Source organism: Gobio gobio (genome assembly GCF_949357685.1).
Source record: "Gobio gobio genome assembly, chromosome: 13".
Lineage (NCBI taxonomy): Eukaryota > Metazoa > Chordata > Actinopteri > Cypriniformes > Gobionidae > Gobio > Gobio gobio.
Genome location: NC_137106.1, coordinates 35,246,655 through 35,271,170, shown reverse-complemented (window position 1 = coordinate 35,271,170; position 24,516 = coordinate 35,246,655). Strand labels below are relative to the sequence as shown.

General features: G+C 36.6%; 1 protein-coding gene across 1 annotated transcript; it reads right to left on the bottom strand.

Moving 5' to 3' along the window:
• Window positions 1-1,433: 1,433 nt before the first annotated feature.
• Window positions 1,434-24,509, bottom strand: prorp (protein only RNase P catalytic subunit). Its single transcript, XM_079833795.1, has 7 exons — window positions 23,110-24,509; window positions 19,442-19,489; window positions 19,214-19,346; window positions 8,181-8,288; window positions 4,020-4,168; window positions 1,723-1,918; window positions 1,434-1,631 (listed from the first exon to the last, which is right to left on the bottom strand). The coding sequence occupies exons 1-7, from the start codon at window positions 24,093-24,095 to the stop codon at window positions 1,500-1,502; spliced, it is 1,752 nt and encodes a 583-aa protein (XP_079689921.1). The 5' UTR covers window positions 24,096-24,509; the 3' UTR covers window positions 1,434-1,499.
• Window positions 24,510-24,516: the final 7 nt, after the last annotated feature.

Below are 24,516 nucleotides of genomic sequence, written 5' to 3'. Positions count from 1 at the left end.
GCCATATTTAATATAGTCGGTGTTACTTTAGTACAACCAGGGTCATTTAAATGGGGTTTTAAGAAATTGTAAAACGTTTTCATCCATTTTAACACAGATAGGCCTATTTGATTTAATTAATACATTCTCAATCTAATTAATCACATTGAGAATATATGTTTAGGCTACTATGTGTTTAGAATTTATCACCACCTGACAGTTATATATATAAAAAAACACACCCTTGTACTAAAATTTACCTTAATATAGCTGAACCTTGCTATAGCCTGATGTAACTAGAAAGCTACATGGATAACCATATGATATATTGAAATTAAGCATTTATGCAATTAAACACACACACATACACGTCTGGTTCACAATATTTGTGGGTACTCTCCATAGACGTAATGGTTTTTATACTGTACAAACTGTATGCTATCTTAATAAGTCAGTGTGCATTCAGGTTAAAGTCCCCACCAGGATAGAAAAACATGAACACACACAAAGGTAAGGTAGGGCGTGCTGAAAGGTACACAATGCTACCACAGAAACAAATTACCCTACCCCACACCCTAACAGGCAGTTTTCCAACATGCTGACACCCAAACTTGCTTTCTGCAGCAGAAAAGCACCCCATAACAAGACTGGCCCACGTCCACATGCAACCCTAGGGATAGTGTTCTTAGTCATATAAGCCATGAGTTTTTTTGTGGCAGACATATCCATAGGTCCAAAAAGTTCTGCAGGCCTTTCCAAAATCCTTTAGCCTTTTATGTTCTCTTTGTCAAGGGTGGCGTTTGTCAAGGTGTCCGGGCTTAAAAGTCAATGCTTGTTTGGTGTTCTATTTAGTTTCCTCTGTTCATCGGGTCATCTAGCAAGTCTTTGGCAGTAAATCTAGGGATTTTCTTATTCCCCTTGATGAAATTGTGCTTTTTCTTCCAAGCCCTGGAAGGTTTGTTATGGTACCATACGTTTTAAACTTACAAACAATACTACCAACTGAGAGAACTTTTAGTGTCTAGGAAATGTTCTAGTAGCCACAGCTTTCATCTCTAAGCTTTTGTGAGAGCTCTTTTGTCTTGGCCACATTTACTCAACTTCAGCGTGGGCTAAATGTAAACGAGTCAAATCTAAATCTAATTAAGTGTTTTTATTGAGGTCCCAAAGGCTTAATTGTGTTTTAAAAATTTTGCACCTACCATACTAGTACGTGATTTAAACAAAGCAATGATGAAATCCCAAAATATTATATTATATATCGACATTTCCAGAGTAATCCAGCCTATCTGTGGCTCACCGTCCACTTCCATATCATGAATTAGTGGAATGTATATGTATTTAGAAAAGCTTACATTTGTAAGTTGTCTATGTGGGGTTGAACAATTTTGAGTTTATGTATGTATATAAAATAGAAGTAGATAAGCAGTAGAAGAAACACAACTGGACATTTTGCAAAGTATTTTTTTAATTGATTTTAATTTCAATTTTTGAAATCAACACTAGCAATGACTCAAGCCTCAAAGTTCTTGAGTAAGGCAGAGCCATTTCTGAGGAACTTCATATGTGGCTCTATCTCTTCCATTCTCATCATACGGAATGTGCCAGGAGCTGCCGGAGGTCTGAACGATTGTGTCATAAGCAGAGATCCTCTGAAAAACACAGTCAAGTCATCCTAATGAGGATTTTAGTGCTTTAAATACTGGTAATTATGTAAGGTTCTCTCCATCTAAACAAACCTACCTGAAATCGAACCCTTTTTCCTGGGGCATAATGACTGATTACCAACTGATGTCCACGTTGCCACTTGAAGAAGAGGCGTCTGGTTGCTCTGTCTGGCAAGCAGGCTTTGTGATCCCTCATCAGATCACGACTAAGAAAGTTACAGTGAACGCCAGAGTGCAAAGCAGCATACAGCAGAAACGGGTCGTCTTCAGACCTGTGGCAGTCATCCAAAAAAACTGTATCAAAAATACCTTTCATGCTTAGAGAATGAAATCATTGTGCGTTTATAGTGACTTACGCAGAGAAGGGAAGTGATCGGTACACGTGCAACACATTTGACTGAAACTGTTACAAAACATAGTGAGGTCTTCTAGATAGCATAACTGAACAGAACCTAGGTGAAGGATTTTGAGTGTTCTATATAGGCAGCATTGTCAGTACGTCATATATACAGTATGTGTATTCTCATATATAGCAGAGCAACCCACAAGCTATGCGGTTTCAGAGATGCTATGACCCCGTCGTCTGACCATAAATATTTGGCCCTTGTCTAAGTTGCTCAGGTGTTTACTCCTGCCTACTTCTCAAGCATCCAACATGTTTTTTTTGTTTTGTTTGTTTTACAAGAAATTATTGTTCGCTTGTATCTAATTTACCCAGGCATTGACACATGGCCTTATTAGGAGATATTCAGAAGAAATTTGCTTCACATATAATGTCATAATGTTTGGGCTCGTCGGTGTATATTCCAGAACTATTTACATCAATAGCGCCTTGGAGGAATTGAGCTTTTCACAATGCAGTCTCCAAAAAATATATTTTTTAGATGGAACTTATCAAAGAACAGCATTTATTTGAGATGCAAATCTTTACAACATTATAAATGTCTTTACTGTCACTTTTGATCAATTTAATGCTTCCTTGCTGAATAAAAGTATTAATTTCTTACTGACGTGCCTGTGATCCCTTAAAGGGTTAGTTCACCCAAAAATGAAAATTCTGTCATTAATTACTTACCCTCATGTCGTTCGACACCTGTAAGACCTTTGTTCATCTTCGGAACACAAATGAAGATATTTTAGTTGAAAAGATGGCTCAGAAAGGCCTCCATTGGCAGCAACGAAATTTACACTCACAAGACCCATAAAAGCTACTAAAGACGTCGTTACAAAGTCCATCTCACTACAGTGGTTCTACAATAATTTTATGAAGCGACAAGAATAGTTTTGTGTGCAAAAAAAATCTAAATAACGACTTTATTCCGTCTGAACTCGTGAACTCACGAAGTACCACGACATGCGCGAGAATATGACGTAGAGCCGGCGTTCCGACACATGACCTGGAAGCGAGGAGCTTTGTTTACAAGCAGAGGAAGACACGTCGCGTATCCAAGCTGTTGAATTCTACATTGATCGTTCTGTACATCAAACATCATTCGAAAATATGTCAGCAGATTTCGACGAAGACTTGCATTTTTTTGCCCAACCATACTTATTCGAACCTGAATATACAGAAAGTGAACTACAAGAGATGGAAGCGGCTGCAACACAGCCACAAGCTACTGGCATATTCTTGCGCATGCGTCGTGGTGCTTCGCGAGTTCACGTCAAAGGCCTAGGCGGAAGACGGAACTTGTTGAATAAAGTCGTTATTTTGTCGTATATTTTTTTTTGCTGACAAAAACTTCTTGTCGCTTCATAAAATTATTGTAGAACCACTGTAGTGAGATGGACTTTGTAACGACGTCTTTAGTACCTTTTAAGGGTCTTGAGAGTGTACAGTGCATTGTGCCAATGGAGGCCTTTCTGAGCCATCGGATTTCAACTAAAATATCTTCATTTGTGTTCCGAAGATGAACGGAGGTCTGACGGGTGTCGAACGACATGATGGTAAGTAATTAATGACAGAATTCAAATTTTTGGGTTCATCATATTACTTTCTTCTTTCAGCCACAAATAAATATGGATGTTTTACTTACAAAAACACATCGCATCGCTTCGCTTCAGAAGGCCTTTATTAACCCCCTGAAGCCGTATGGATTACTTTTATGATAGATGGATCCTCTTTTTTGGACTTCAAAATCTCAGGTCCCATTTACTCCCATTATAAAGAGCAAGGATTTTTTTTTATATATATATCCGATTGTGTTTTGCTGAAAGAAGAAAGTCATATACACCTAGGATGGCTTGAGGGTGAGTAAATCATGGGATAATTTTCACTTTAGGATGAACTAACCCTTTAAATTGCTGCTTACGTGGGCAGCTCACTAGGTTTCGGATGTACAGTGAGATTGAGGAAATGGAGGTCATACTAACATGTTCTCAGTGAAGAAGCAGTGGGCTTTCTGCTTGATCTTGTTCATGTTTTGTCTGTCCCAGTTCCGGGAAGGTTGTAGCATGTGCTTCCTGCCGAGGACCAGGATGTTCAGACCCTGCTGTTCCAGCTCCGAAACGACTGTCAGCAACTGCGGAGATAATTCACACTCTGTGACCTTTTACCATTTCCATTCAGATGTTAATATATAAACGTCATTCATGATTTTTTTTTGATGAATGAGAGACCTCAGTTCATTCATCACTTTCTCTATGAAGTGAGCTTACTTTTTTGGAGGAATTTCCCTTGCATTACAGATGAATTTGGGACCTTTAGCAGGTCATCTGTGGGAAAATTATTCTTGCTCACATTGTTTTAGCCTACTTTAGTGCCACCCACTCATGCACACACCATGAGGGGGGAGTTTCCTGATTACACAGGAAGTTGTTTGTCCAATACCCCCTTACAAAGAGTGCGGTCAGTAAAGGTTATAACTGCGTGCTAAAAATATCCACGGTTTGTATGTAGCGGTTCAGATTTAAGACCCCTATTCATGAGATTATTTTATCATTACTTTTGATATATGAATCTATACTATATGATATTTTATGCAGGAAGTGACTAATTCAGATTTGTTTTATATGGAACTTTCTGAAACCATAAATGTGCTATATACAGTATATATGTATATGTATATATATACATGTATATACACACACACACAAACACACGCACACACCACAATTAGTACACAATACCAAGTAGGAACTAAATTAGTACACAAGATTAGAACACTAGAACAGAAGTGAATTATAAATATGAAATTAAATAAAAACTAATATATTATTGTTTTTTTTTAAACAAACATTACTTAATGGGGAAATTGTGATACATTTTCAAACAAAATGATTCACAAAAAATAAAATTAATAATTAAAATACTTTAATACTAAAATACTCCATACATTGATTAACATTCACCTTGGAACCAGTTGGTTAAAAGACAATGCAATTAAGAAGAGTTAGCTTTGAAAAAATCTAGCATAAAAATTAATATTAAAAATGCATACATACATTATATACATGTAGGCCTATGCATTTTATATATACAGTATGTGTGTTTCAAATTGAAACACACACACACACACACACACACACACACACACACACACACACACACACACACACACACACACACACACACACACACACACACACACACACACACACACACACACACACACACACACACACACACACACACACACACACACACACACACACACACACACACACACACACACACACACACACACACACACACACACACACACACACACACACACACACACACACACACACACACACACACACACACACACACACACACAGGTCAATGACATGACATGCATATTTTTGTGTCCAAGTACATTATTTCCATTTAAAATAATTTTATAAATGTGTGACATTTATCACTTTATTCTATAAAACTTAATTTGTTTGAATTCATTTTTAGTACGTTTAAATAATACATATTATTTTATATTTTATTATCTTAAACCTCCAAAATGTCAGGTGGTACAACTGTCCGGACAAATGAACAGACTATAAAACTATTTAAAGCTAGTTTTAAAGATCATTGAGAAACTTTTATCCAGCAATTTGTATATTCTCAAATGTCAACTGCAAAAATGGCTCTTTTATGAACTAACAAGGAACAGTAAACATGATAATGCGTCATCCAGAGGAGCCCAACTGTTCATTGTGGCAGAGTGAGAAGGTTTGCAGGCCAAAAATCAAAAATGAATTTAAACACTTCGAAATGTTATTTAACAACTGAAACTTAGTTTGCATTAGCAAAATATGCATTACATCAGTTTTGAAAAGATTTAAAAAAGCTTTGAAGCTTTATTTGTCAATGACCCATTAATACATGACTCATGCATCAACAAGTTGCATTGCATTAACCATCTAAATATATTTAATACTTAAATTTAGATTACAGTAATATCATCTACAGTTTGAACATGCAAAGTAAGTTCCGATGAATTCCAGTCTGTCTTGTATCCCTTGTTTTGTTATTTTAGTCATGAGGAAGTGCTGATTTGGGAATTGCAGGTGTGATCATTTTCTGCTAATTCATGATAAGGAAGTGGACAGTGAGCCACAGATGGGCTGGGTTACTCTGGAAAGCACCTTATGCATGATAGTGCCCTGTTTCACAATCCAACTTTAACCAACTTTGCCTGTAATCACCTTTGCCTAAGATAAAGAGACGCTCATCCTTCCAGCATGTTAGTCGTGCAAATTTGCACTCCATTTCCCTATGCATACAGTCCGGTTACTTAGATTGTAAACAAAAACATATATATATATATATCTCTACTTTGGCCACAAGTTAACTGAAGCCCTCATTTTCACACCCCAAGCAGGCCCTGCTCAGACTGTGTGCAGAGAAAACCGGTTAATACAAGCATATCATTGAATGTGCCAGTTAGCAAGGAAGTGGGGTAAATGTTACCACCAAAAATAAACTTGACCACAAAAGGCACATGTCTGACTTAAAATACAGGGTTAGTCATATCAAAATGAGTGTAAAATCCCCTGCCTTCGTGTTAAAATGGCTATGGGGTATATCTGTGTTAATAATGTGTGACTGTGTGACGCACGTCTGCAGTGAATAAAAAACAAAAAGTGCAGCTGGAAGCCATGGATGAGTGTCCAGAAAGCAAAAGGATACAGAAAGGTCAAGGAAGTTTGCGTTGCATTGAAATTTGAAAGACCATTGTTTTTCATGCACTGGTCAATGTTTTTGATTTTGGGCTATTATGCTTCCATAACATGTCTTATTTCATTTCACTCAATCTATTTGCAACTGCAGATATCAATTAAAATACATATCTAAATCAGAATTAGTTTTTTTCTCCTGCACTGAGCCAGATATCTCTGGTCCAATAGCAGTTGCACACCAAATGTATAATCTGAATGTTTTTACTGGAGGGGATTGTTCATATATCTAATTTGTAATTTACATTTTATTTAGTATATGCACATTTAATTAGATAGATAGATTGCATATTTAAACATAACATTTCACAAAGCTTCTAATACAATGTACTTTCATTTATCAACGGGAAGTATCTTTTCTGAAACCATGACTGTGCCGTGTAAATATATATTGATTTAATAATATATACATAATAATTATACACAGTACACACACATATATTATGTAAACACAAACTTTTATTTTGATTGCGATTTAATGGATTTGACATCACTAATATATATATATATGTGTGTACTGTATATAATTATTATGTATATACATATGCACACACATGAATGTATATATTTAGGATATATTAGATTTTTTATATTTACAGTATATACACACACATATTAAACATTTGCGTTTTTCTAATTTAAAGCCCAATAAAAGTTGCAAAGTTTAATCTAAAACAAACAAAGTACATGTAATAGTTTTATGCAACACCCACACACACACACACACACACACACACACACACACACACACGACTCTACTGCATCAATCAGCATTGTATCAACCTTCTAAATAAATGTCTTATCAAGTCATTGGTTTTCAGTGAAGTATTTTAGGATGTGATGGGTGGGTGAGGGTACTTATCTAAAAAAAAATTATAGCCTGTTTGTAGGCAAAAAAATCTTTTAGGTACTATTATAAAGGAGCATAACCAAATGTAAAGCCACTAATGGGACTGATACCACTTCGTAGGAGGGCTGATGTGTAACACCTTCTGCGTGACTTTACATGGACATTGAAATTTCCCTATTTTTCGTTTGAGTAACTGTGGTGGGTTTTGTGGGTTTAGGGTCTTTCTGGTTGGAAACTATGAGAAATTGGGGCTGTTCTATTGCATTAAAAGTAAGACGTGCTCAGCATTGTCCGCCCTGGTGCATCCTCTAGCACTCTTCTCTGTTTTCTTGACTTTAGAATGCAGACTGATCAGTTGAATACTCAAACATAAAGGTAAACTGCCAGCTATTTTTTCAACCTCAAGTGCTTTAAATCAGAGTAGGTAGACTGTCTAGCCAGATAAGTGATTTAAAAGGTCACCTATAACTCACAGAAAAACCAGCCCTGTATTGGAACATCCAAACTGTTAAAGTGACCCAACTCACCGTCTCGGAGTGGGTGGCCTTGGGTGTAGTGTTAGCCACATTAAGACCGTCAATGACAATATCAAAGGGAGGCTTCTGCTTCACGAAACTCTTGAAGCTTTTAAGCTCCTGCACAGAACACAAACAAGTGGTTATTCTCAGAATCATGACCATATACAGTGAATATATGCTACTGTCAAATATATTGTATAGATTGGTGCAGACAATACGCATAGTTCTGAAAAAGTCACAATTTTGCAGTTTAGATAATATCTGTTGATGCGTCATACATTGCAATATTTCCATGTTGTTTATTCTGATGCTAAATCTAGCCACACTTTGAAAGACAAAATCTTATGGGCCTATATGTATATTACCTCACTTTGGTGTTGTGCAGCGCATTGCACAAGAGAAATGCAACCGGTGTTGCACAAGACAAGGAGGACAGCTACAAACCTTTATGCTGAATTACATTACAGCTTTCAAGCCAGTGTTGTTATTGTTAACTATAGCTATTAAACATTTTATTTGCTAATTGAAATTTATTTTATTTTATTTATATAATAATTTGTTACATTTATATAGCTCTTTTCTGGGTACACAAAGCGCTTTACATTTAGAAGGGGGGGATCTCTTGTCTGGCTATCACTAGACCAAGCTCAATTTAAGATTGAACATTGATCTGTGGAGTCTGCTATGTATTTTCTACTGCACACGAGGCATGATAAACGAGCATCATTCAAATGACTCTGTACGCAATTGGATGGTCCTTCAACCAATCAGACCACAAGAGGCGTGATCAACGGACATCGACCCATCCCTTCTCTATCCATCATCGTGTTAAACCCGTCAATAGCGTGCCAAGTGGATAAGCCAGTCTGTGATTGGTTCCCACAAAAGTGTGACAGAAGCAGTAGAAATGAATGTATAGGTTTCCAGACTGAGCTGCAGGGTGAAATCAAATCGCTGGCAGATCAGGCTGGGTTTATCCAGTCTAGGGAATCTCCTAAGAGTCAACCACCACCAATGTGCAGCATCCACCAGGATGATGCGACGGCAGCCATATTGGGCCAGAACACCCACCACACACCAGCTGATAGGTGGAGAGGAGACAGAGGGATGAAGCCAGTTTATTGGGGTGGTAAGGAGGCTATGATGAACAGAGGCCAATGGGGAAATTTGGCTAGGATTCCGGGGTTAGACCCCTACTCTTTTTCCGAAGGACATCCTGAATTTTTAATGACCACAGAGAGACAGGACCTCGGTTTGTGGTCTCATCCGAAGGATATATAGAATATATATATATATATATATATATATATATATATATATATATATAAAACAGAATTGAACTTGATAACTGAAATGAAAGAAGTTAAAATGACTAAATGAAATCTAAATAGAAATATAAAAAATAATAAAAATACCGGTAATAAAAAAACAACAAAATACCTAAAATTAACTAATTCAAACTAATTAAATTAAAATACAACTATAAAAATAAAAGATCCTTAATGCAAATAAATGTGACAATAGTACATAAATAATAGTAAAATAAGGCAATCTAAATGAAATAAAAAAAAAAACTAAATTAGAAATATAAAAAATGAATAAAAATGACAAACTTAAACTAAAATTAAATAAAATAAATAAATAAATAAATGCTAATGAAAACAATTACTATACATATTATATAAACAACACTAAAAATAAAGCTATTAACCCAAGAAAAGGACTACAATAAACCAAATGAAGATGTTGGCCTTCTATAAAAGCTGAGAAAGCTTTTGCTTGAGAAACATTCTGTTTTGTGATGCTAGTGGTACGGATATTACACGTTTCACTTTTCAACTAAAGATTGTTTCTGGAAAAATCACGAGGCCAGGCGGGTGACATTTATTGCAGACAGACATATAATTGTAAGTGATCCTGCCTGAAACTCATGAAACATATATTATCAGATTAAGTGAGGAACTGAGATATGTGCATTCATGAATGTACAGGAAGTATAAGAGCGAAGAATGGAACCATGAGATAAAGGAGTGTGTTTACAGATAGTCTGGCACGAACTGAACATAGCAAGTTATTTCTGTCAGAGCATTGCAAAATAAAAAAAACATAAAAAACAACAAACAACTCTATTGTGAATTCCATTAATCCATTTCATCCCAGGAACGTTAAAGAATGCGTGACTTTTCCTATGGGATATCTAAGCATTTGTTACAGTCAAACAATAGAATTTCAAACAGAATTTGACCACACCTGCCTCACCTTCAAAAGCGTGATCAGGTTGTGTTTAGTTGAATAACCGAAGAGCATAAGGGCCCCTTGGGGGGAGGGGGGGGGGGGGACTTCCTTCTCCTTTGTTGTTGTTGCAGAGCCTGAAATACCTCCACAATTGTCCTTGACACAACATGTAAACATCTGAGGGAATTTCCAGCTGGATTAGGGCCAAGTCACTCCCTCACCTGTACTCAGAACTGCAGATGGGCTTTTGATTTGCCTAACATTTGCACAGCCATGTACTGTGTGCTTACACCTAGCTCATCAGTGGTGGTCAAAGTACACAAATGCGGAGTTAAAATACAAATACCTTGATGAAATATTACACAACTAAAAGTAGTACTAGTGAGACATCAACTAGCTAGCATTAGTCAATATAAATAAGAAGGGATAGTTTTTAGGAACTCTAAAATGAAAATTCTGTCATAATTTTCTCACCCTCAAGCTGTTCCAAAGCGTGAACACAAAAGAAGATATTTTGAAGAATGTCAGTAACCAGGCAGTTGACGTGTCCCATTGACTTATGGGGAAAAGAAGTCAATAGGTCATCCACTGTTTGGTTACAAATATTCTTCAAAATATCTTCTTTTGTGTTCAACAGAAGAAATTCATACCGGTTTGGAACAACTTGAGTAAATTATGATAGAATTAAAATTACTATCCCTTTATATATATATATATGTATGATCAACAATTAGGCAAACAAATCAATAATATTAATTAAAATACTAAACTTTCAGTATCAGCTCAAGCTGTAAAATGTTTTAGCTCAAGAACTGTAGAAATCAGATCATTGTTGTATTGCTAAATAAAACTAAAACTTTTAAAATGTATTTTGTTAATTTTAATAAAGCTGACATACAACAAAATATAAATATTAGATGATGCATTTAACTTCAATATTTTTTCAGTTAGTTGCCAAGGCAACATTTCAACATTCTTGTTGACATTTTTTTAAGTTCAAGTAGTAAAAGTACTAAAACTAAAATAAAAATAAGGCAAATATTTCAAATCAAATAAGACTAATAAATATGGCACAAACAAAATTGCTAAAACTCAAACTAAAATGTATACTAATATACAGATAAATCAAAATATCAATAAATACTATAATAGTATATAAATGATAATAAAATAACACAGGCGCTTCTCAAACGGAAGGTCAGGCTGCACATCTCGGCTACCATTAAGGGTGTGAACCTTCACTGGTCTCACGGTTCGGTTCGATTACGAATATCATGCCATCGATTCGGTTCAATTCGATATCACGATGCATCACAATGCACTGACGATGCACTGCATCCTCATGTATACAATTTTGTCAGTCAGTTATACGAACGGAACCTTTAATTTGACCTGCTCAAAGAAAACACACTTCTTGAAGTTATGAAACAAAACTCAAGTCTGGGCACAGAAGACAACAGGAGCATTTAGAACAAATACACAAAATACTAAAAGCCACTTCAGGAGGTGGTCTGGGCCACATTACATTGAAAGCTATAGTCTAAATGCATCTGGTTGTTGCATTTTAAACCACATGTGTAAATTTTACTCCTCGCAACAATGCTAAAAAAATGAACATGTGAACGTGTTATGGGCTATCTGACATAGCCATTTATGACAGCTGTGTATCTCTTCATCAAGCCAGCGCACAAACTAAAGTAAAGTTGTAGGTGCTCAACATACAATCATATTCATTAAAAGTAAAGAAACTGAATGATCTTACCAGTGCTGTCATCAGACAGTACATTATAATCAGTTATGATCTATTACTGAACCGATACTGAATCATCCTCGTCTGCAATTGCGATGCATCGTAGAAACGATTAATTTCGACACCCCTAGCTACCATCTCATCAAGAGCCATCGAAGGCCGTCTCAATCTGAAGGATCCTTGGATGGCAGCCTTCGTTTTGCGTTCTTCATTCAGCTTATTTCGAAGGACGCATCAAGTGTATCCTTAGCATCCTTCAATCACCCACAATCCTTTGCACACATTCCATGTTATGAAAAAGAACTGACGGAATACAATTCGGCACTGAGCTTGTCTGAGGCCCTGTTTACACTAGTGCGTTTTTGTTTTAAAACGGCATTTTAAAGGGATAGTTCACCCAAAAATGAAAATTAGCCCATAATTTACTCACCCTCAAGTCATCCTAGGTGTATGACATTCTTTTTTTAGACGAATAAAATCTGAGTTATATTACAAAAGTCCAGGCTAATCCGAGCATTAGAATTGGATTCATAGTTGCTCTGTTTTTGAAGTCCATAAAAAGTGCATCTGCCCATCAAATAACTGCTCCACGTGGCTCTGGGGTGTTAATAAAGGCCTTCTGAAGCTAATCGATGCGTTTGTGTAAGAAAAATATCCATATTTAAAACTTTATCAAGTAAACTTTCGACCAACCACCTAAACGGGGTAAGATTTTTAACTCCAACCGTTGCAGTGTGATAGTCGTATAATGCATGTCAATGGGGATATTTTAGAATATGAGAGCAATGAGAGTAAAAACACATAGACATACAAATCCTTATTAAACCATGCGGCTCGTGGCGACATATTGATGTCTTAAGACACAAAACGATCGGTTTCTGCGAGAAACCAAACAGTTTTTATGTTTTTTTTTTACCTCTTATCAGACGAATGTCATCTAGTATTCCCAACGCCATACCTTCCACCGAATAAGGTCAAAAACGCGATCAAAGATATATACACGTAGATGCCTCATTCGACCGATCCGTGCAGGCACTAATGAGGAACTATGTATATATCTATGATCACGCCGGTATTTTGCATGTATTTTGACCTTATTCGCCGGAAGTGATGGCGCGGGGACGGCTGATGCAAAGCCATAGAAAAAATTGAAATACATTTTTAAATATGGATATTTTTCTTACACAAACGCATCGATTCGCTTCAGAAGGCCTTTATTAACACCCCGGAGCCGCGTGGAGCACGTTATTTGACGGACAGATACATTTTTTATGGTCAGCAAAAACAGAGCAACTATTACTGCTTTTATAATGCTTGGATTAGCCAGAACATTTTTAATATAACTCAGATTTTATTCGTCTGAAAGAAGAATGTCATATACACGGATGACTTGAGGGTGAGTAAATCATGGGCTAATTTTCATTTTTGGGTGAACTATCCCTTTAATAGAAAGCCAGTTAATATAAAGACCTTAAAATAATGTATAGTATGTTTTTTTATCTGAAATGCAGTGGAGTAAAAAGAAAGTTATGCATCCCAAAACTAAAATACAAGAACAGATATTTTGAACAACGAACTGAAGTTTAGTTATTGAGTGAAAATCCTTGCATCGGAGCTCATTGCTTTGAGGGAACTGCAAACCCTGCACGTTCTTTCTTGAGGAAACAACAATGTGGTAAAGTTAAGTCCAACAGCTTAATACACAAGCCTCTGTCTAATGCACACAGAGCCATGTTTGTCAAAACCACAAGTATTCCTGGACCGTCAGGTGGCTGGAAACCAGCACTTTCAGTTCTGCCTGGAGCGTGAGAATTTTTCCTTCAAAAATTCCAATTCCCACCCCTCCAAAGCACCTATATGCAAAAACTGAATATTGTGACCCACATTTAAAAGTGAGACATCAAAGCAAAAATAAGTGCAGCTACTTTGCAAGCTAAAAATCTTGTTAAGAGAGTATTAAGTAGCAGCGTCTGTGCTAGCGGGTGAGAGGGGGAGGGGGAGGGTTGAGAGTCAGCAAGAGGGGGGAAGGGGTGCTGGATATTTGGGGAATTCCTCTTTGGTTTTGGTGGGGGTTAGTGGTTGGTGATCAGTTGTTCAACTCTCTAAAACTCTTGCAGCATTGAGTAGGGTTAGGACCCTCAGCATGGGACGAAATCCAAACATGGAATTTCACCTGGTTTTAACTATGCACATTCAATAAGATTTTGATGATGAAGGCCCTGCATCGTAAGTGACTTTATTGTGCTTTTGTTTCGCTCCGCATCCTTTAGTGGTCTTGGAGAGGTTAGGTTGAATGGGAACAGGAACACTGGGGATTCCCCAATGCTGTCGAGAGGTCACGTGTATGTGGTACCAGCTTGCTGTGCAGAACTTTTTGTACTTTTGTAATGGGTGTGTTTGGTTTTCGCACGTTCATAACTTTAATCCAGATTTGATAGTGATCAGACTGCTTTTTTCTACTTGGAATATACACAATAGCCCATGACAATCTAAGCACCCTCATTCAGTCTTGGAGTGATTAACACACAATGTACAATTGCAAACTTTTATCATTTCTTTAATTCTCTAAAGTATCTCCTCTGTTTTGTTCCGAGCATGCATGAATTTCCAATAAAATGAAAAGGCAGCCACACAAAAATAGAAAGAGAACAAAGAAATTCAAGTATGTGGAAACTTCACCGTGCCCCACAGCAGACATTAATGAAAAGGCATCTGCAAGTCCTGTACTTTTCTTTATTACAGGCTTGCTTTTTTTGAAACGGGAAAAACAGGCTCCACAAAGCTCACGCGTGACCTGAAAGCTGCAGGCCACTGAATGTAAGGAAACTAAAAAGGGGCTTTTTAACAATCAACAATAAAAATGGTTGATATGCTAATCTGAATATTTCACTTGGATTTTTTTTTATGTGTTAACACTTGACAATCCCTGACAATTACATTTAAAAAAAATACTAAGGTTAATATAGGTTGAAATATAGGATAATACATATTAAAACCTACTTTGATGTGTGTACTGGTGTGGGAGTGGCATAGGTTATAGTTGTCACAATGAACGAGAAAGGTTGACATGACATAAATATCGAATCTCCAGGGAATGCCAAAAAAAAACTGAACAGAGAAGAGTCTGCGGTAGAGGTCTGCACGGGACAGTTTTTTTCGTCCTGCTTAAAATTCACTCTGTGTTCACCCTCTTACCGCTTAAAATGATTTTCCTCCCGACCTGACTGATCCCGCAAAATTTAGACCTCGTTTCCAGATTTAAATTTCCCCTAACGAAAGAGTGACTGGGATAACAAATAGAAAATGTTGGCTATACAATCATTTTATTTGTTAGTTTTGTCTTATCATGATACTGTCGACACAGTGAAAACTGTCGGCTGACTAGCTATAGCTACTGAAATCTTTTTTTAAATCCATGCAAGAACAGAATGTCGCTGACTGACAGTTGCATTATTTTAGGATATTTTAGAATATGAGAGCAATGAGAGTAAAAACACATAGACATAAGAAACCATATTAAACCATGCGGCTTGTGGCAATACATTGATGTCTTAAGACACGAAACGATCAATTTCTGCAAGAAACCGAACAGTATTTATGTTATTTTTTTACCTCTTATCAGACGAATGTCATCTAGTATTCCCAGCGGCATAACTTCCGGTGAATAAGGTCAAAAACTGCCGTGATCAAAGATATATATACACGTAGATGCCTTATTTGACCCATCCGCACAGGCACTAATGAGGAATCTATGTATATCTATGATCACGCCGGTATTTTGCATGTATTTTGACCTTATTCGCCGGAAGTGATGGCGCGGGGACGGCTGATGCAGAGGCCTAGAAAAAAATGAAATACATTTTTGAATATGGATATTTTTCTTACACAAACGCATCGATTCGCTTCAGAAGGCCTTTATTAACACCCCGGAGCCGCGTGGAGCACGTTATTTGACGGACAGATGTATTTTTTATGGACTTCAAAAACAGAGCAACTATTACTGATATTATAATGCTTGGATTAGCCAGAACATTTTTAATATAACTCAGATTTTATTCGTCTGAAAGAAGAATGTCATATACACCTCGGATGACTTGAGGGTGAGTAAATCATAGGCTAATTTTCATTTTTGGGTCAACTATCCCTTTAACTACATTAGTTTACATGAACTAATAATGAACTGCACTTCTACAGCATTTATTAATATTTGTTGCATTCATATTACAATATTTATAACATACATATTAAAATCAAAAGTTGTATTTGTTAACATAAGTTAATGCACTGTGAACTAACATGAACAAATAATGAACAGCTGGGTTATTATTAACTAACGTTAACAAAGATGAACAAAATACAGTAGCAAATGTATAGCTCATAGTGTAATGGAAATTTTGAACACAAACTATATCAAACCATTTAAAGCGTTTTTTATTATATCAAGCTTTTATAATATGTTTTGGTTAACTAAGGGGAATTCTAGTTTTCTGAAGTAAAAATTTTTGGTTGATAACCTTTGACACTTTTCTTAATAGAACAGTGTGTTCGTTTTCTGTAGCCTTGAACAAGTTCTCGGAAACTTCAAGGTGCGACAGCTGCAGATAACACCAACTAGGCAGTTCGTTATTGTGTTTTTGTATTATTGTGTTCTTGGCCCTCACTCACTGAAGTGAGAATATAAAAGAACGAGTGAGGGGCTTTGGTTTTTGTCATTTCTGACTGCACAACCTGCAACCCGAATTGACCTTATCGACAAGAATAAAAACTTTCCAAGACACTTTGTTTGTTTCTGTCAATTCCAGCCTCCCCATTTATTAAAGTAGGTTTTTTCCGTGACAATGCTTAGTTAATACATTATCTAATGTTAACAAATGAATCCTCAGTCTAAAGTGTTACCGTCTGTCCGAGCTTGAACATGCTGAACTGGTGAGAAGTGATATACTGTAAAAAGTGCGAATTGATTTCTGAAGGATCATGTGACACTGAAGACTAAAGTAATGGCTGCTGAAAATTATGCTTAGTCATCACAGGACTAAACATCATTATATTAAATAAAAAAAAACAGTCATTTTTAATGGTTTTACTGTATTTTTGATCAAATAAATGCAGCCTTGGTGAGAATAAGAGACTTCTCCAAAAACGTTCATACCCATCCCAAACTTTTGAACGCATGTATATGGTGTGGAGAAAAAAAAAATATATATATTTACAAATATTCCTTGTAATCTCACATTTAAAATAAGGTCACAATAATAACAAAGTGATATTTAAAAGCTGTTGTTTAAAACATTTAAAAGTATTGCATGTCACAGCAGGACACGATTGTCATGTCTCATCAACCACCCAATAGCACAATTTTTGTCCTTTAAAGGCAAAATTATTGTTTGGGGGTTGTTAAATGCTTCTGGAGAGTTTTGACTGGGGGTGTTTTAACTGCCTTGCACTGGTTTCACTTCATAAAGCGCTGCTGCAGTGATGGCGGGGGGCTGGAGTCCATGCAGCGCTGCAGACAGGCGGGCAGGGACTTTCCAGGGTCACTCATGTGAGAGGCTTTTGAGGGCTGAAATGTGAAAGCCCATTGTGTTGCCCTTTATGAGAGCAAAAAGCACACAAGCAATACCCATTCCTCAGCATCAATCACGTGCACAACCAAATTAGAGATTGTTTATGGCTATACTGAGTACTTTGTTTTTCCAAGATGTCCTGTATAAAAATGTCCCTTTCTGAGACGGTGCTTGGAAATGTAAAGCTTTTCCTATGCGTGAGAACGGCGTTTGCAAACAAACGTGACTGTTCTCTCCGGCAAATGGAATTTCAGAGGAGTCGCTTGCCTTGTGACCTTGTGTCTTCAGTTGGACTGTTTTCACGAGCTTGCTAAACTGGGGACCCGACAGACACATGAAGGAACATGTGTTGGAAAGCCCCTACATCATGTCTAAATGTGGAACTAGACAGGATCACATGCTTTTGACATCTATAGACCCCACTGCCTGAAAAAAGCAGCCGTCCGGACAACAACATCATCTAATTCAGGGGGCAGACTTCATTTAAGACGGAGCTCAAAACTGCATGGAACATCTTCTAATTCTGGACGACTACCCAATTTGTCTATCACGTAGTTGCAGCCTATTTAGTGCCACACAAAAAGGCTTCTTTAGTTTTTGGTGTATGTGTTTTTTTTATTATTATTTGATCATTTCCAAGGGGAAAACTATCTAATTAGCATTCAAAATCAGCTGATGTTTAACATGTAACATGTATTACATGTTTAATCAGTCATGTGGAAAACTGAATACAAGATATAAAGGACGCTATCGCCATCTAGTGGAGTCAAACAGCACCAAATAAGAACTTCAAACCACACTTCCTTTACATAAGGGGAATTTCATAAAAACAAAGGTCACATTTCACTGCAAAATCAAAAGCAAAAAAGAAACAAAACCACTTATAAAAAAATTAAACTAGTTTTAAGGCTATTAAAATTATTCGTGGCATGATTGTAATGAATTAAGCACATTTCCCCTCAAAGTTCTGACGAAATATTTTTTAATAAACTAATAAATTCTGCTATAGGAATATTTATTAAAATATATATTGACACATATTTCATAATTTAAATTGAAACTGAGTTTTTTTGCAGTATTTATGAGAATGAAACCTTTGCATGGGAAGGGGGGTTAATTCAGTGTTGTATTTGTATTATTTATGCACAACAACGGTATTTATTAATATTTCGAATTTTTGCTTTTACAAAGGTAAAAAAACCCCCACCAAAATATTTAATTGTATTATTTTTTAAATACTTTTATGTAGCTTTAATTTTTATTTCAGCTAATTGCCAAAACAACATTTTTAAATTTTGTTTAAGTTTTTCAATTTTATTTTTCATTTAATATTCTAGGAAATTATTTGTAATAGTTTTAGTTTAGTTTTAATGATCAATGACAACACTGGCTTAAATATTGATTTTATCTATCAATTTTATCTATATATCTAGATTAAATTGACATTGATTAATTAGCTCAAGTAAAAGAAGGATATAAAATAGGACACAGACCTCTGGGGTGGTTTTGTTGAAGATGTCACTTCCCTCTATCACTTTTTTCATCACTTCATCTTTCAGCTGAGCATACTCTTCCTCGGTCAGTTGAATGGATTCCAGTGATGCCTTGCAATTTTTGCACTCTCCACTAAAACACAAGTTTATATTCACACCAATAATCTATTAAAAATAGTCTTTGTGAACATTGTATTTAATTAAAACAGATTTTTTTTTAATTAGTACCTGGGGGCGACGAATGAAAACTTCCCACTCCATTTCTGATCTGGTAAACTGTGCAGATAGAAAAAAGAATTACAATAATGGAAAGAAAAAAACAAATGCATATTGACTTTTTGGTAACACGTTACAATAAGGTCTCATTAGTTAACAGTTAATATATTAACTAACATGAACTAACCATGAGCAGTACATTTGTTACTGTATTTGTTAATCTTTGTTAACGTTAGTTAATAAAAATACATTTGCTCATGGTTTGTTTGTGTTGGTAAACGCCACGGTGCACTAATTTTAACAAGATTTTTATAATGCATTAGTAAATGTTGAAATTAAAGCTGCTGTCCGAAACTTTTTTTGTGTTCAAGATTTACAAAACTTATATACTGAGAATGTACAACATAAATCTATTTTCCAAACTGTGTTTTTGTCTTACCCTGAATCATTATGGTACACTTATAATAAGTGTTTATATTGGGACTATTTCTGGTAGGAGCCACTGCGGAGGAACACAGTCCCTGCGTGACTCGCCGTAGACATAAACAGAGAGAAGTAGCTCCGGCTGCAATGTTCTTCCGCAAGACGCATGCAGTTCTGTTTATTAACCGCTAGAGCGCAAAAAGTTACGGACTGCAGCTTTAACATTAACAAAGATAAATAAATGCTTTATAAGTGAAGTTCATTATTAGTTCATGTAAACTAATATAGTTAACTAATGTTAAAGGGTTAGTTCACCCAAAAATTAAAATAATGTCATTAATTACTCACCCTCATGCCGTTCCACACGCGTAAGACCCCCATTCATCTTCGGAACATAAATTAAGATATTTTTGTTGAAATCTGAAGGCTCAGTGAGCCCTCAATAGGGAGTAAAGCAATGTACACTCTCAAGATCCATTAATGTACTAAAAACATATTTAAATCAGTCCATGTGAGTACAGTGGTTCAATATCAATATTATAAAGCGACGATAATAATTTTGGTGCGCCAAAAAAAACCCTAAATAACGACTTATATAGTGATAACCGATTTCAAAGCACTGCTTCGGAGTGTATCGAATCAGCGGTTCGGAGCACCAAAGTCATGTGATTTCAGCAGTTTGACCAGAGTTAGACACTATCCGAGTCATGATTCGACTCGCTCATTCATAACGGTTCGAATCTTCATGAATCAGTGTTTTGAAATCGGTTATCACTATAGAAGTCGTTATTCGTTTTTTTTTGGCCCACCAAAATTATTATTGTCGCTTTATAAAATTAATATTGAAACACTGTACTCACATGGACAGATTTAAATATGTTTTTAGTACATTAATGGATCTTGAGAGTGTAAATTGCTTTGCTCCCTATGGAGGCCTCACTGAGCCTTCAGATTTCAACAAAAATATCTTAATTTATGTTCCGAAGATGAACGGAGGTCTTATGGGTGTGGAATGGCATGAGGGTGAGTAATAAATTACATTATTTTCATTTTTGGGTGAACTAACCCTTTAACTAATGTTCATTATTAGTTCATGTTAACTAATGAACCTTATTTTAAAGTATTACCGACTTTTTATTATATATAAATGATAACACTGAAAAATAAAATAGGCAAATGCTTAAGAATCTGTGATTGGATCATTAATGCAGTGATTATTATGTTTCTAGCATGTTATTTGTCAATACAAGATCTTGACCAAAAATGTATGCACCTCTTGATGGAAATATCATCACAACATTTATTTCCATCAAGCATTCATTTTTGGTCAAGATCATGTACTGACAATGCAAGAGTCTAGCACTCTGTAAAGTCTCCTCCAGCACATCCCAAAGACTTTAAATGAATTTAAGGTCTGGACGCAGAGGTGAAAATGATTCTTCATGCTCCCTCCCAACCATTCTATCAGAATTTGAGCCTGATAAATCTTGACATTGTAATACTGGAATATGATCATGATGTGTCTTCCAACATGGTTGTTTAAGAAATGAAAAGCTACACACTCCATCAATGAGGGTTAGAAGAACGGTTGCCAAACATATAACATGCTAGGAACTTAATAACTGCTGCAATAATGATCCAGTCATACAGGGAGTGCAGAATTATTAGGCACGTTGATTTTCTGATCATATTTTTTTTCCAGGCACATTTGACCAATTCCAAACCACAGTAATCCTAATAACTACTATTAATTTAGTATTTAATAATGTATAAGTGATATATAATTGTTCATGAAGGCTGGAAATTAAAATCACCTTATATTCAGGTGTGCAGAATTATTAGGCATGTTTTCTTTTACAGATAAATTGAGCCAAAAAAGAGATTTAACTCAGACTGAAAAGTCAAAAATGATTAAATGCCCATGAGAAGGATGCAATACTAATGCAATACTAGACATTGCAGTTAAGGCATGACCATTGGACAGTGAAATGCTCGTTGGGTCAGCAGGGTCAGACAAAAACATGTGGCGGAGAAAAGACACCTATTAACCGCAAAAGAATTAAGAATTAAGGTGAAGAATTAAGGGTGAAACCATCAGGAACCCTTTAGTCTCCAGCGCCACCATTTTCCAAAGCTGCAACCTACCTGGAGTCTCCAGAAGTGCAAGGTGTCAGGATCTCAGAGACTTCAGTTAGGTAAAGAATCCTAAAAAATGACCCCCACTAAATAAGAATCATAAGCTGAAGTGTTGTAAAATACATGAAGGTTTTTTTATAGGCTTTATAGGTTTTATAGGTTGAGAATGACTCTTGAAGGACCAGCACCACATCCTCTAGTACCACTGTTTGAAGAATTCATCTTCCAGAATCTGGCAGTACGTTTTGGGAGTTCATTTTAGTCCATCCTGAAGTCCGTTTTGCAGAGATGGACTAAAAATGAACTCCCAAAACGTATTGCCAGATTCTGGAAGATGAATTCTTCAAACAGTGGTACTAGAGGATGTGGTGCTGGTCCTTCAAGAGTCACTCTCAACCTATCTGTCCATAAAGCCTATAAAAAAACCTTCTTCATGTATTTTACAACACTTCAGCTTGTGATTCTTATCTAGTGGGGGTCATTTTTTAGGATTCTTTACCTAACTGAAGTCTCTGAGATCCTGACACCTTGCACTTCTGGAGACTCCAGGTAGGTTGCAGCTTTGGAAAATGGTGGCGCTGGAGACTAAAGGGTTCCTGATGGTTTCACCCTTAATTCTTCACCTTAATTCTTAATTCTTTTGCGGTTAATAGGTGTCTTTTCTCCGCCACATGTTTTTGTCAGATCCTGCTGACCCAACGAGCATTTCACTGTCCAATGGTCACGCCTTAACTGCAATGTCTAGTATTGCATCCTTCTCATGGGCATTTAATACTTTTTGACTTTTCAGTCTGAGTTAAATCTCTTTTTTGGCTCAATTTATCTGTAAAAGAAAACATGCCTAATAATTCTGCACACCTGAATATAAGGTGATTTTCATTTCCAGCCTTCATGAACAATTATATATCACTTATACATTATTAAATACTAAATCAATAGTAGTTATTAGGATTACTGTGGTTTGGAATTGGTCAAATGTGCCTGGAAAAAAAATTTGATCAAAAAATCAACGTGCCTAATAATTCTGCACTCCCTGTAGACTCGTAAGCATTTGCCGATTTAAATCCAAACAGCTACTTTTTTTTGGCTGGGTATATATTATATATATATAAAACAGTTACCTCTCAAACCAAGCTTTGGTAGTTTTAATCAGCGGTTCCTCTGGGTATATCTGATTATCTCTCATATATGAAAGGACAGAAAAGAGTTTGTCCTCCTGTCCACACTGAGTTATGCCGCTCTGAAACAGGCACTGCCAGGTGTCCTGATTAGGTATGAGACCCTGTTCTAGGAGCTCCTCGTACAGCTTCCAGCTCGTCTCAGTGTCACCGTGAAGTACCGCCCCAGCGATGGCATCACCATAGTTACGAGGAGATGGCAGGAGGGCTTTTTTCATGCCTTCCAACACGACAAGAGCCTCTCTCCAGCGTTCAGTTTGACTGAAACCTTTAATAAACAGGGACGAGGCTCCAGTGTCAAGGGTCTTAAAGCAAGCTCTCATGATGTCGTAAGTGTCAAATACCTCAGAGTGTTGTCCAGCTGTGACACACAGTGTGAGGTACCTCAAAAGGAGTTCGTAAGAAAGGGTGCCTTTGTCTTGAACCACATACGCCAAGAGAGATTTGGCGATGTTGACATCTGCGTTAGTCGCCAACAGTCCTTCCATCGTTTGCATCTCGAAGCGCTCAGGTTTGGAGGAACCCTCTTTGAATTTTTCCCATTCTGATGTGGTCAGCGGATGATCAGGAAGGGCAACTTTTAGAGATCCTCTGCCTCTCGCAGGTGTATTATTTGACAGCTCTTCTGTATCCATCCCAGCTCGCTTTTTCATATATTCAGCAGTTTTTTTGGCCGTTCCAGCTGCGAATACTGACTTTGGGAATTCAGGCCTTGTTCTAGGAGTGAATCCTTTTTCTTTGGTAACTCGGCTGTATAATTGCGCTTGTTTGTCTCCTTTTGTGCTGTAAAATTGTGTGTGTGGATTTATGATAAACCTGACAGCAAGCATAATGTTATGTTGTGGTAAACCTGCCAATGAAGGCCTGAAATACAGAGGGTTGGCAACCCATGTGCACAGGTGCTTCATGCAAGTCCTTGAATTTGACATTTCGTTACAAGTCTACTATATTTTTCAGACTATGCACTACTTTAAGGGTGACTTATGTAAATGTCCCAAATCTCATTGCTTTGTGAATTCAGTTTTACTGATCAACACATACAAAAAGCATTCACTTTATAAAGTTATACTTAATAATATATATACCTAAACGTAATAGATATAATATTCAGAAACTTATCTGCTAAAGAAATGTCCTTCTGTACTTAAAGCATACAATATTGAGATCCTCAGATCGATACACACATAAGATATCATATTATTTTCTTTTAAACGCAATTTTGGCCGAGCAAATCGGTAAACAAGAACATCTAACTTACAGAATCTAGTCAAAGGTTATTGAAGTCTAACCAGAAAGCAAGTACACGCCAGTGCGCGCAGCCATTCACTCTCCCGTGTAGTCGCACTTCAA

Excerpts from the sequence above, each read along its gene's own strand:
- prorp (XM_079833795.1), bottom strand. The coding sequence starts at position 24,095 with ATGTCAAATTCAAGGACTTGCATGAAGCACCTGTGCACATGGGTTGCC. Across the intron at positions 19,490-23,109 it reads ACCAAAGCTTGGTTTGAGAG|TTTACCAGATCAGAAATGGA; the intron begins GTAACTGTTTTA and ends CTATCTGCACAG. Across the intron at positions 8,289-19,213 it reads TCAACAAAACCACCCCAGAG|GAGCTTAAAAGCTTCAAGAG; the intron begins GTCTGTGTCCTA and ends TGTTCTGTGCAG.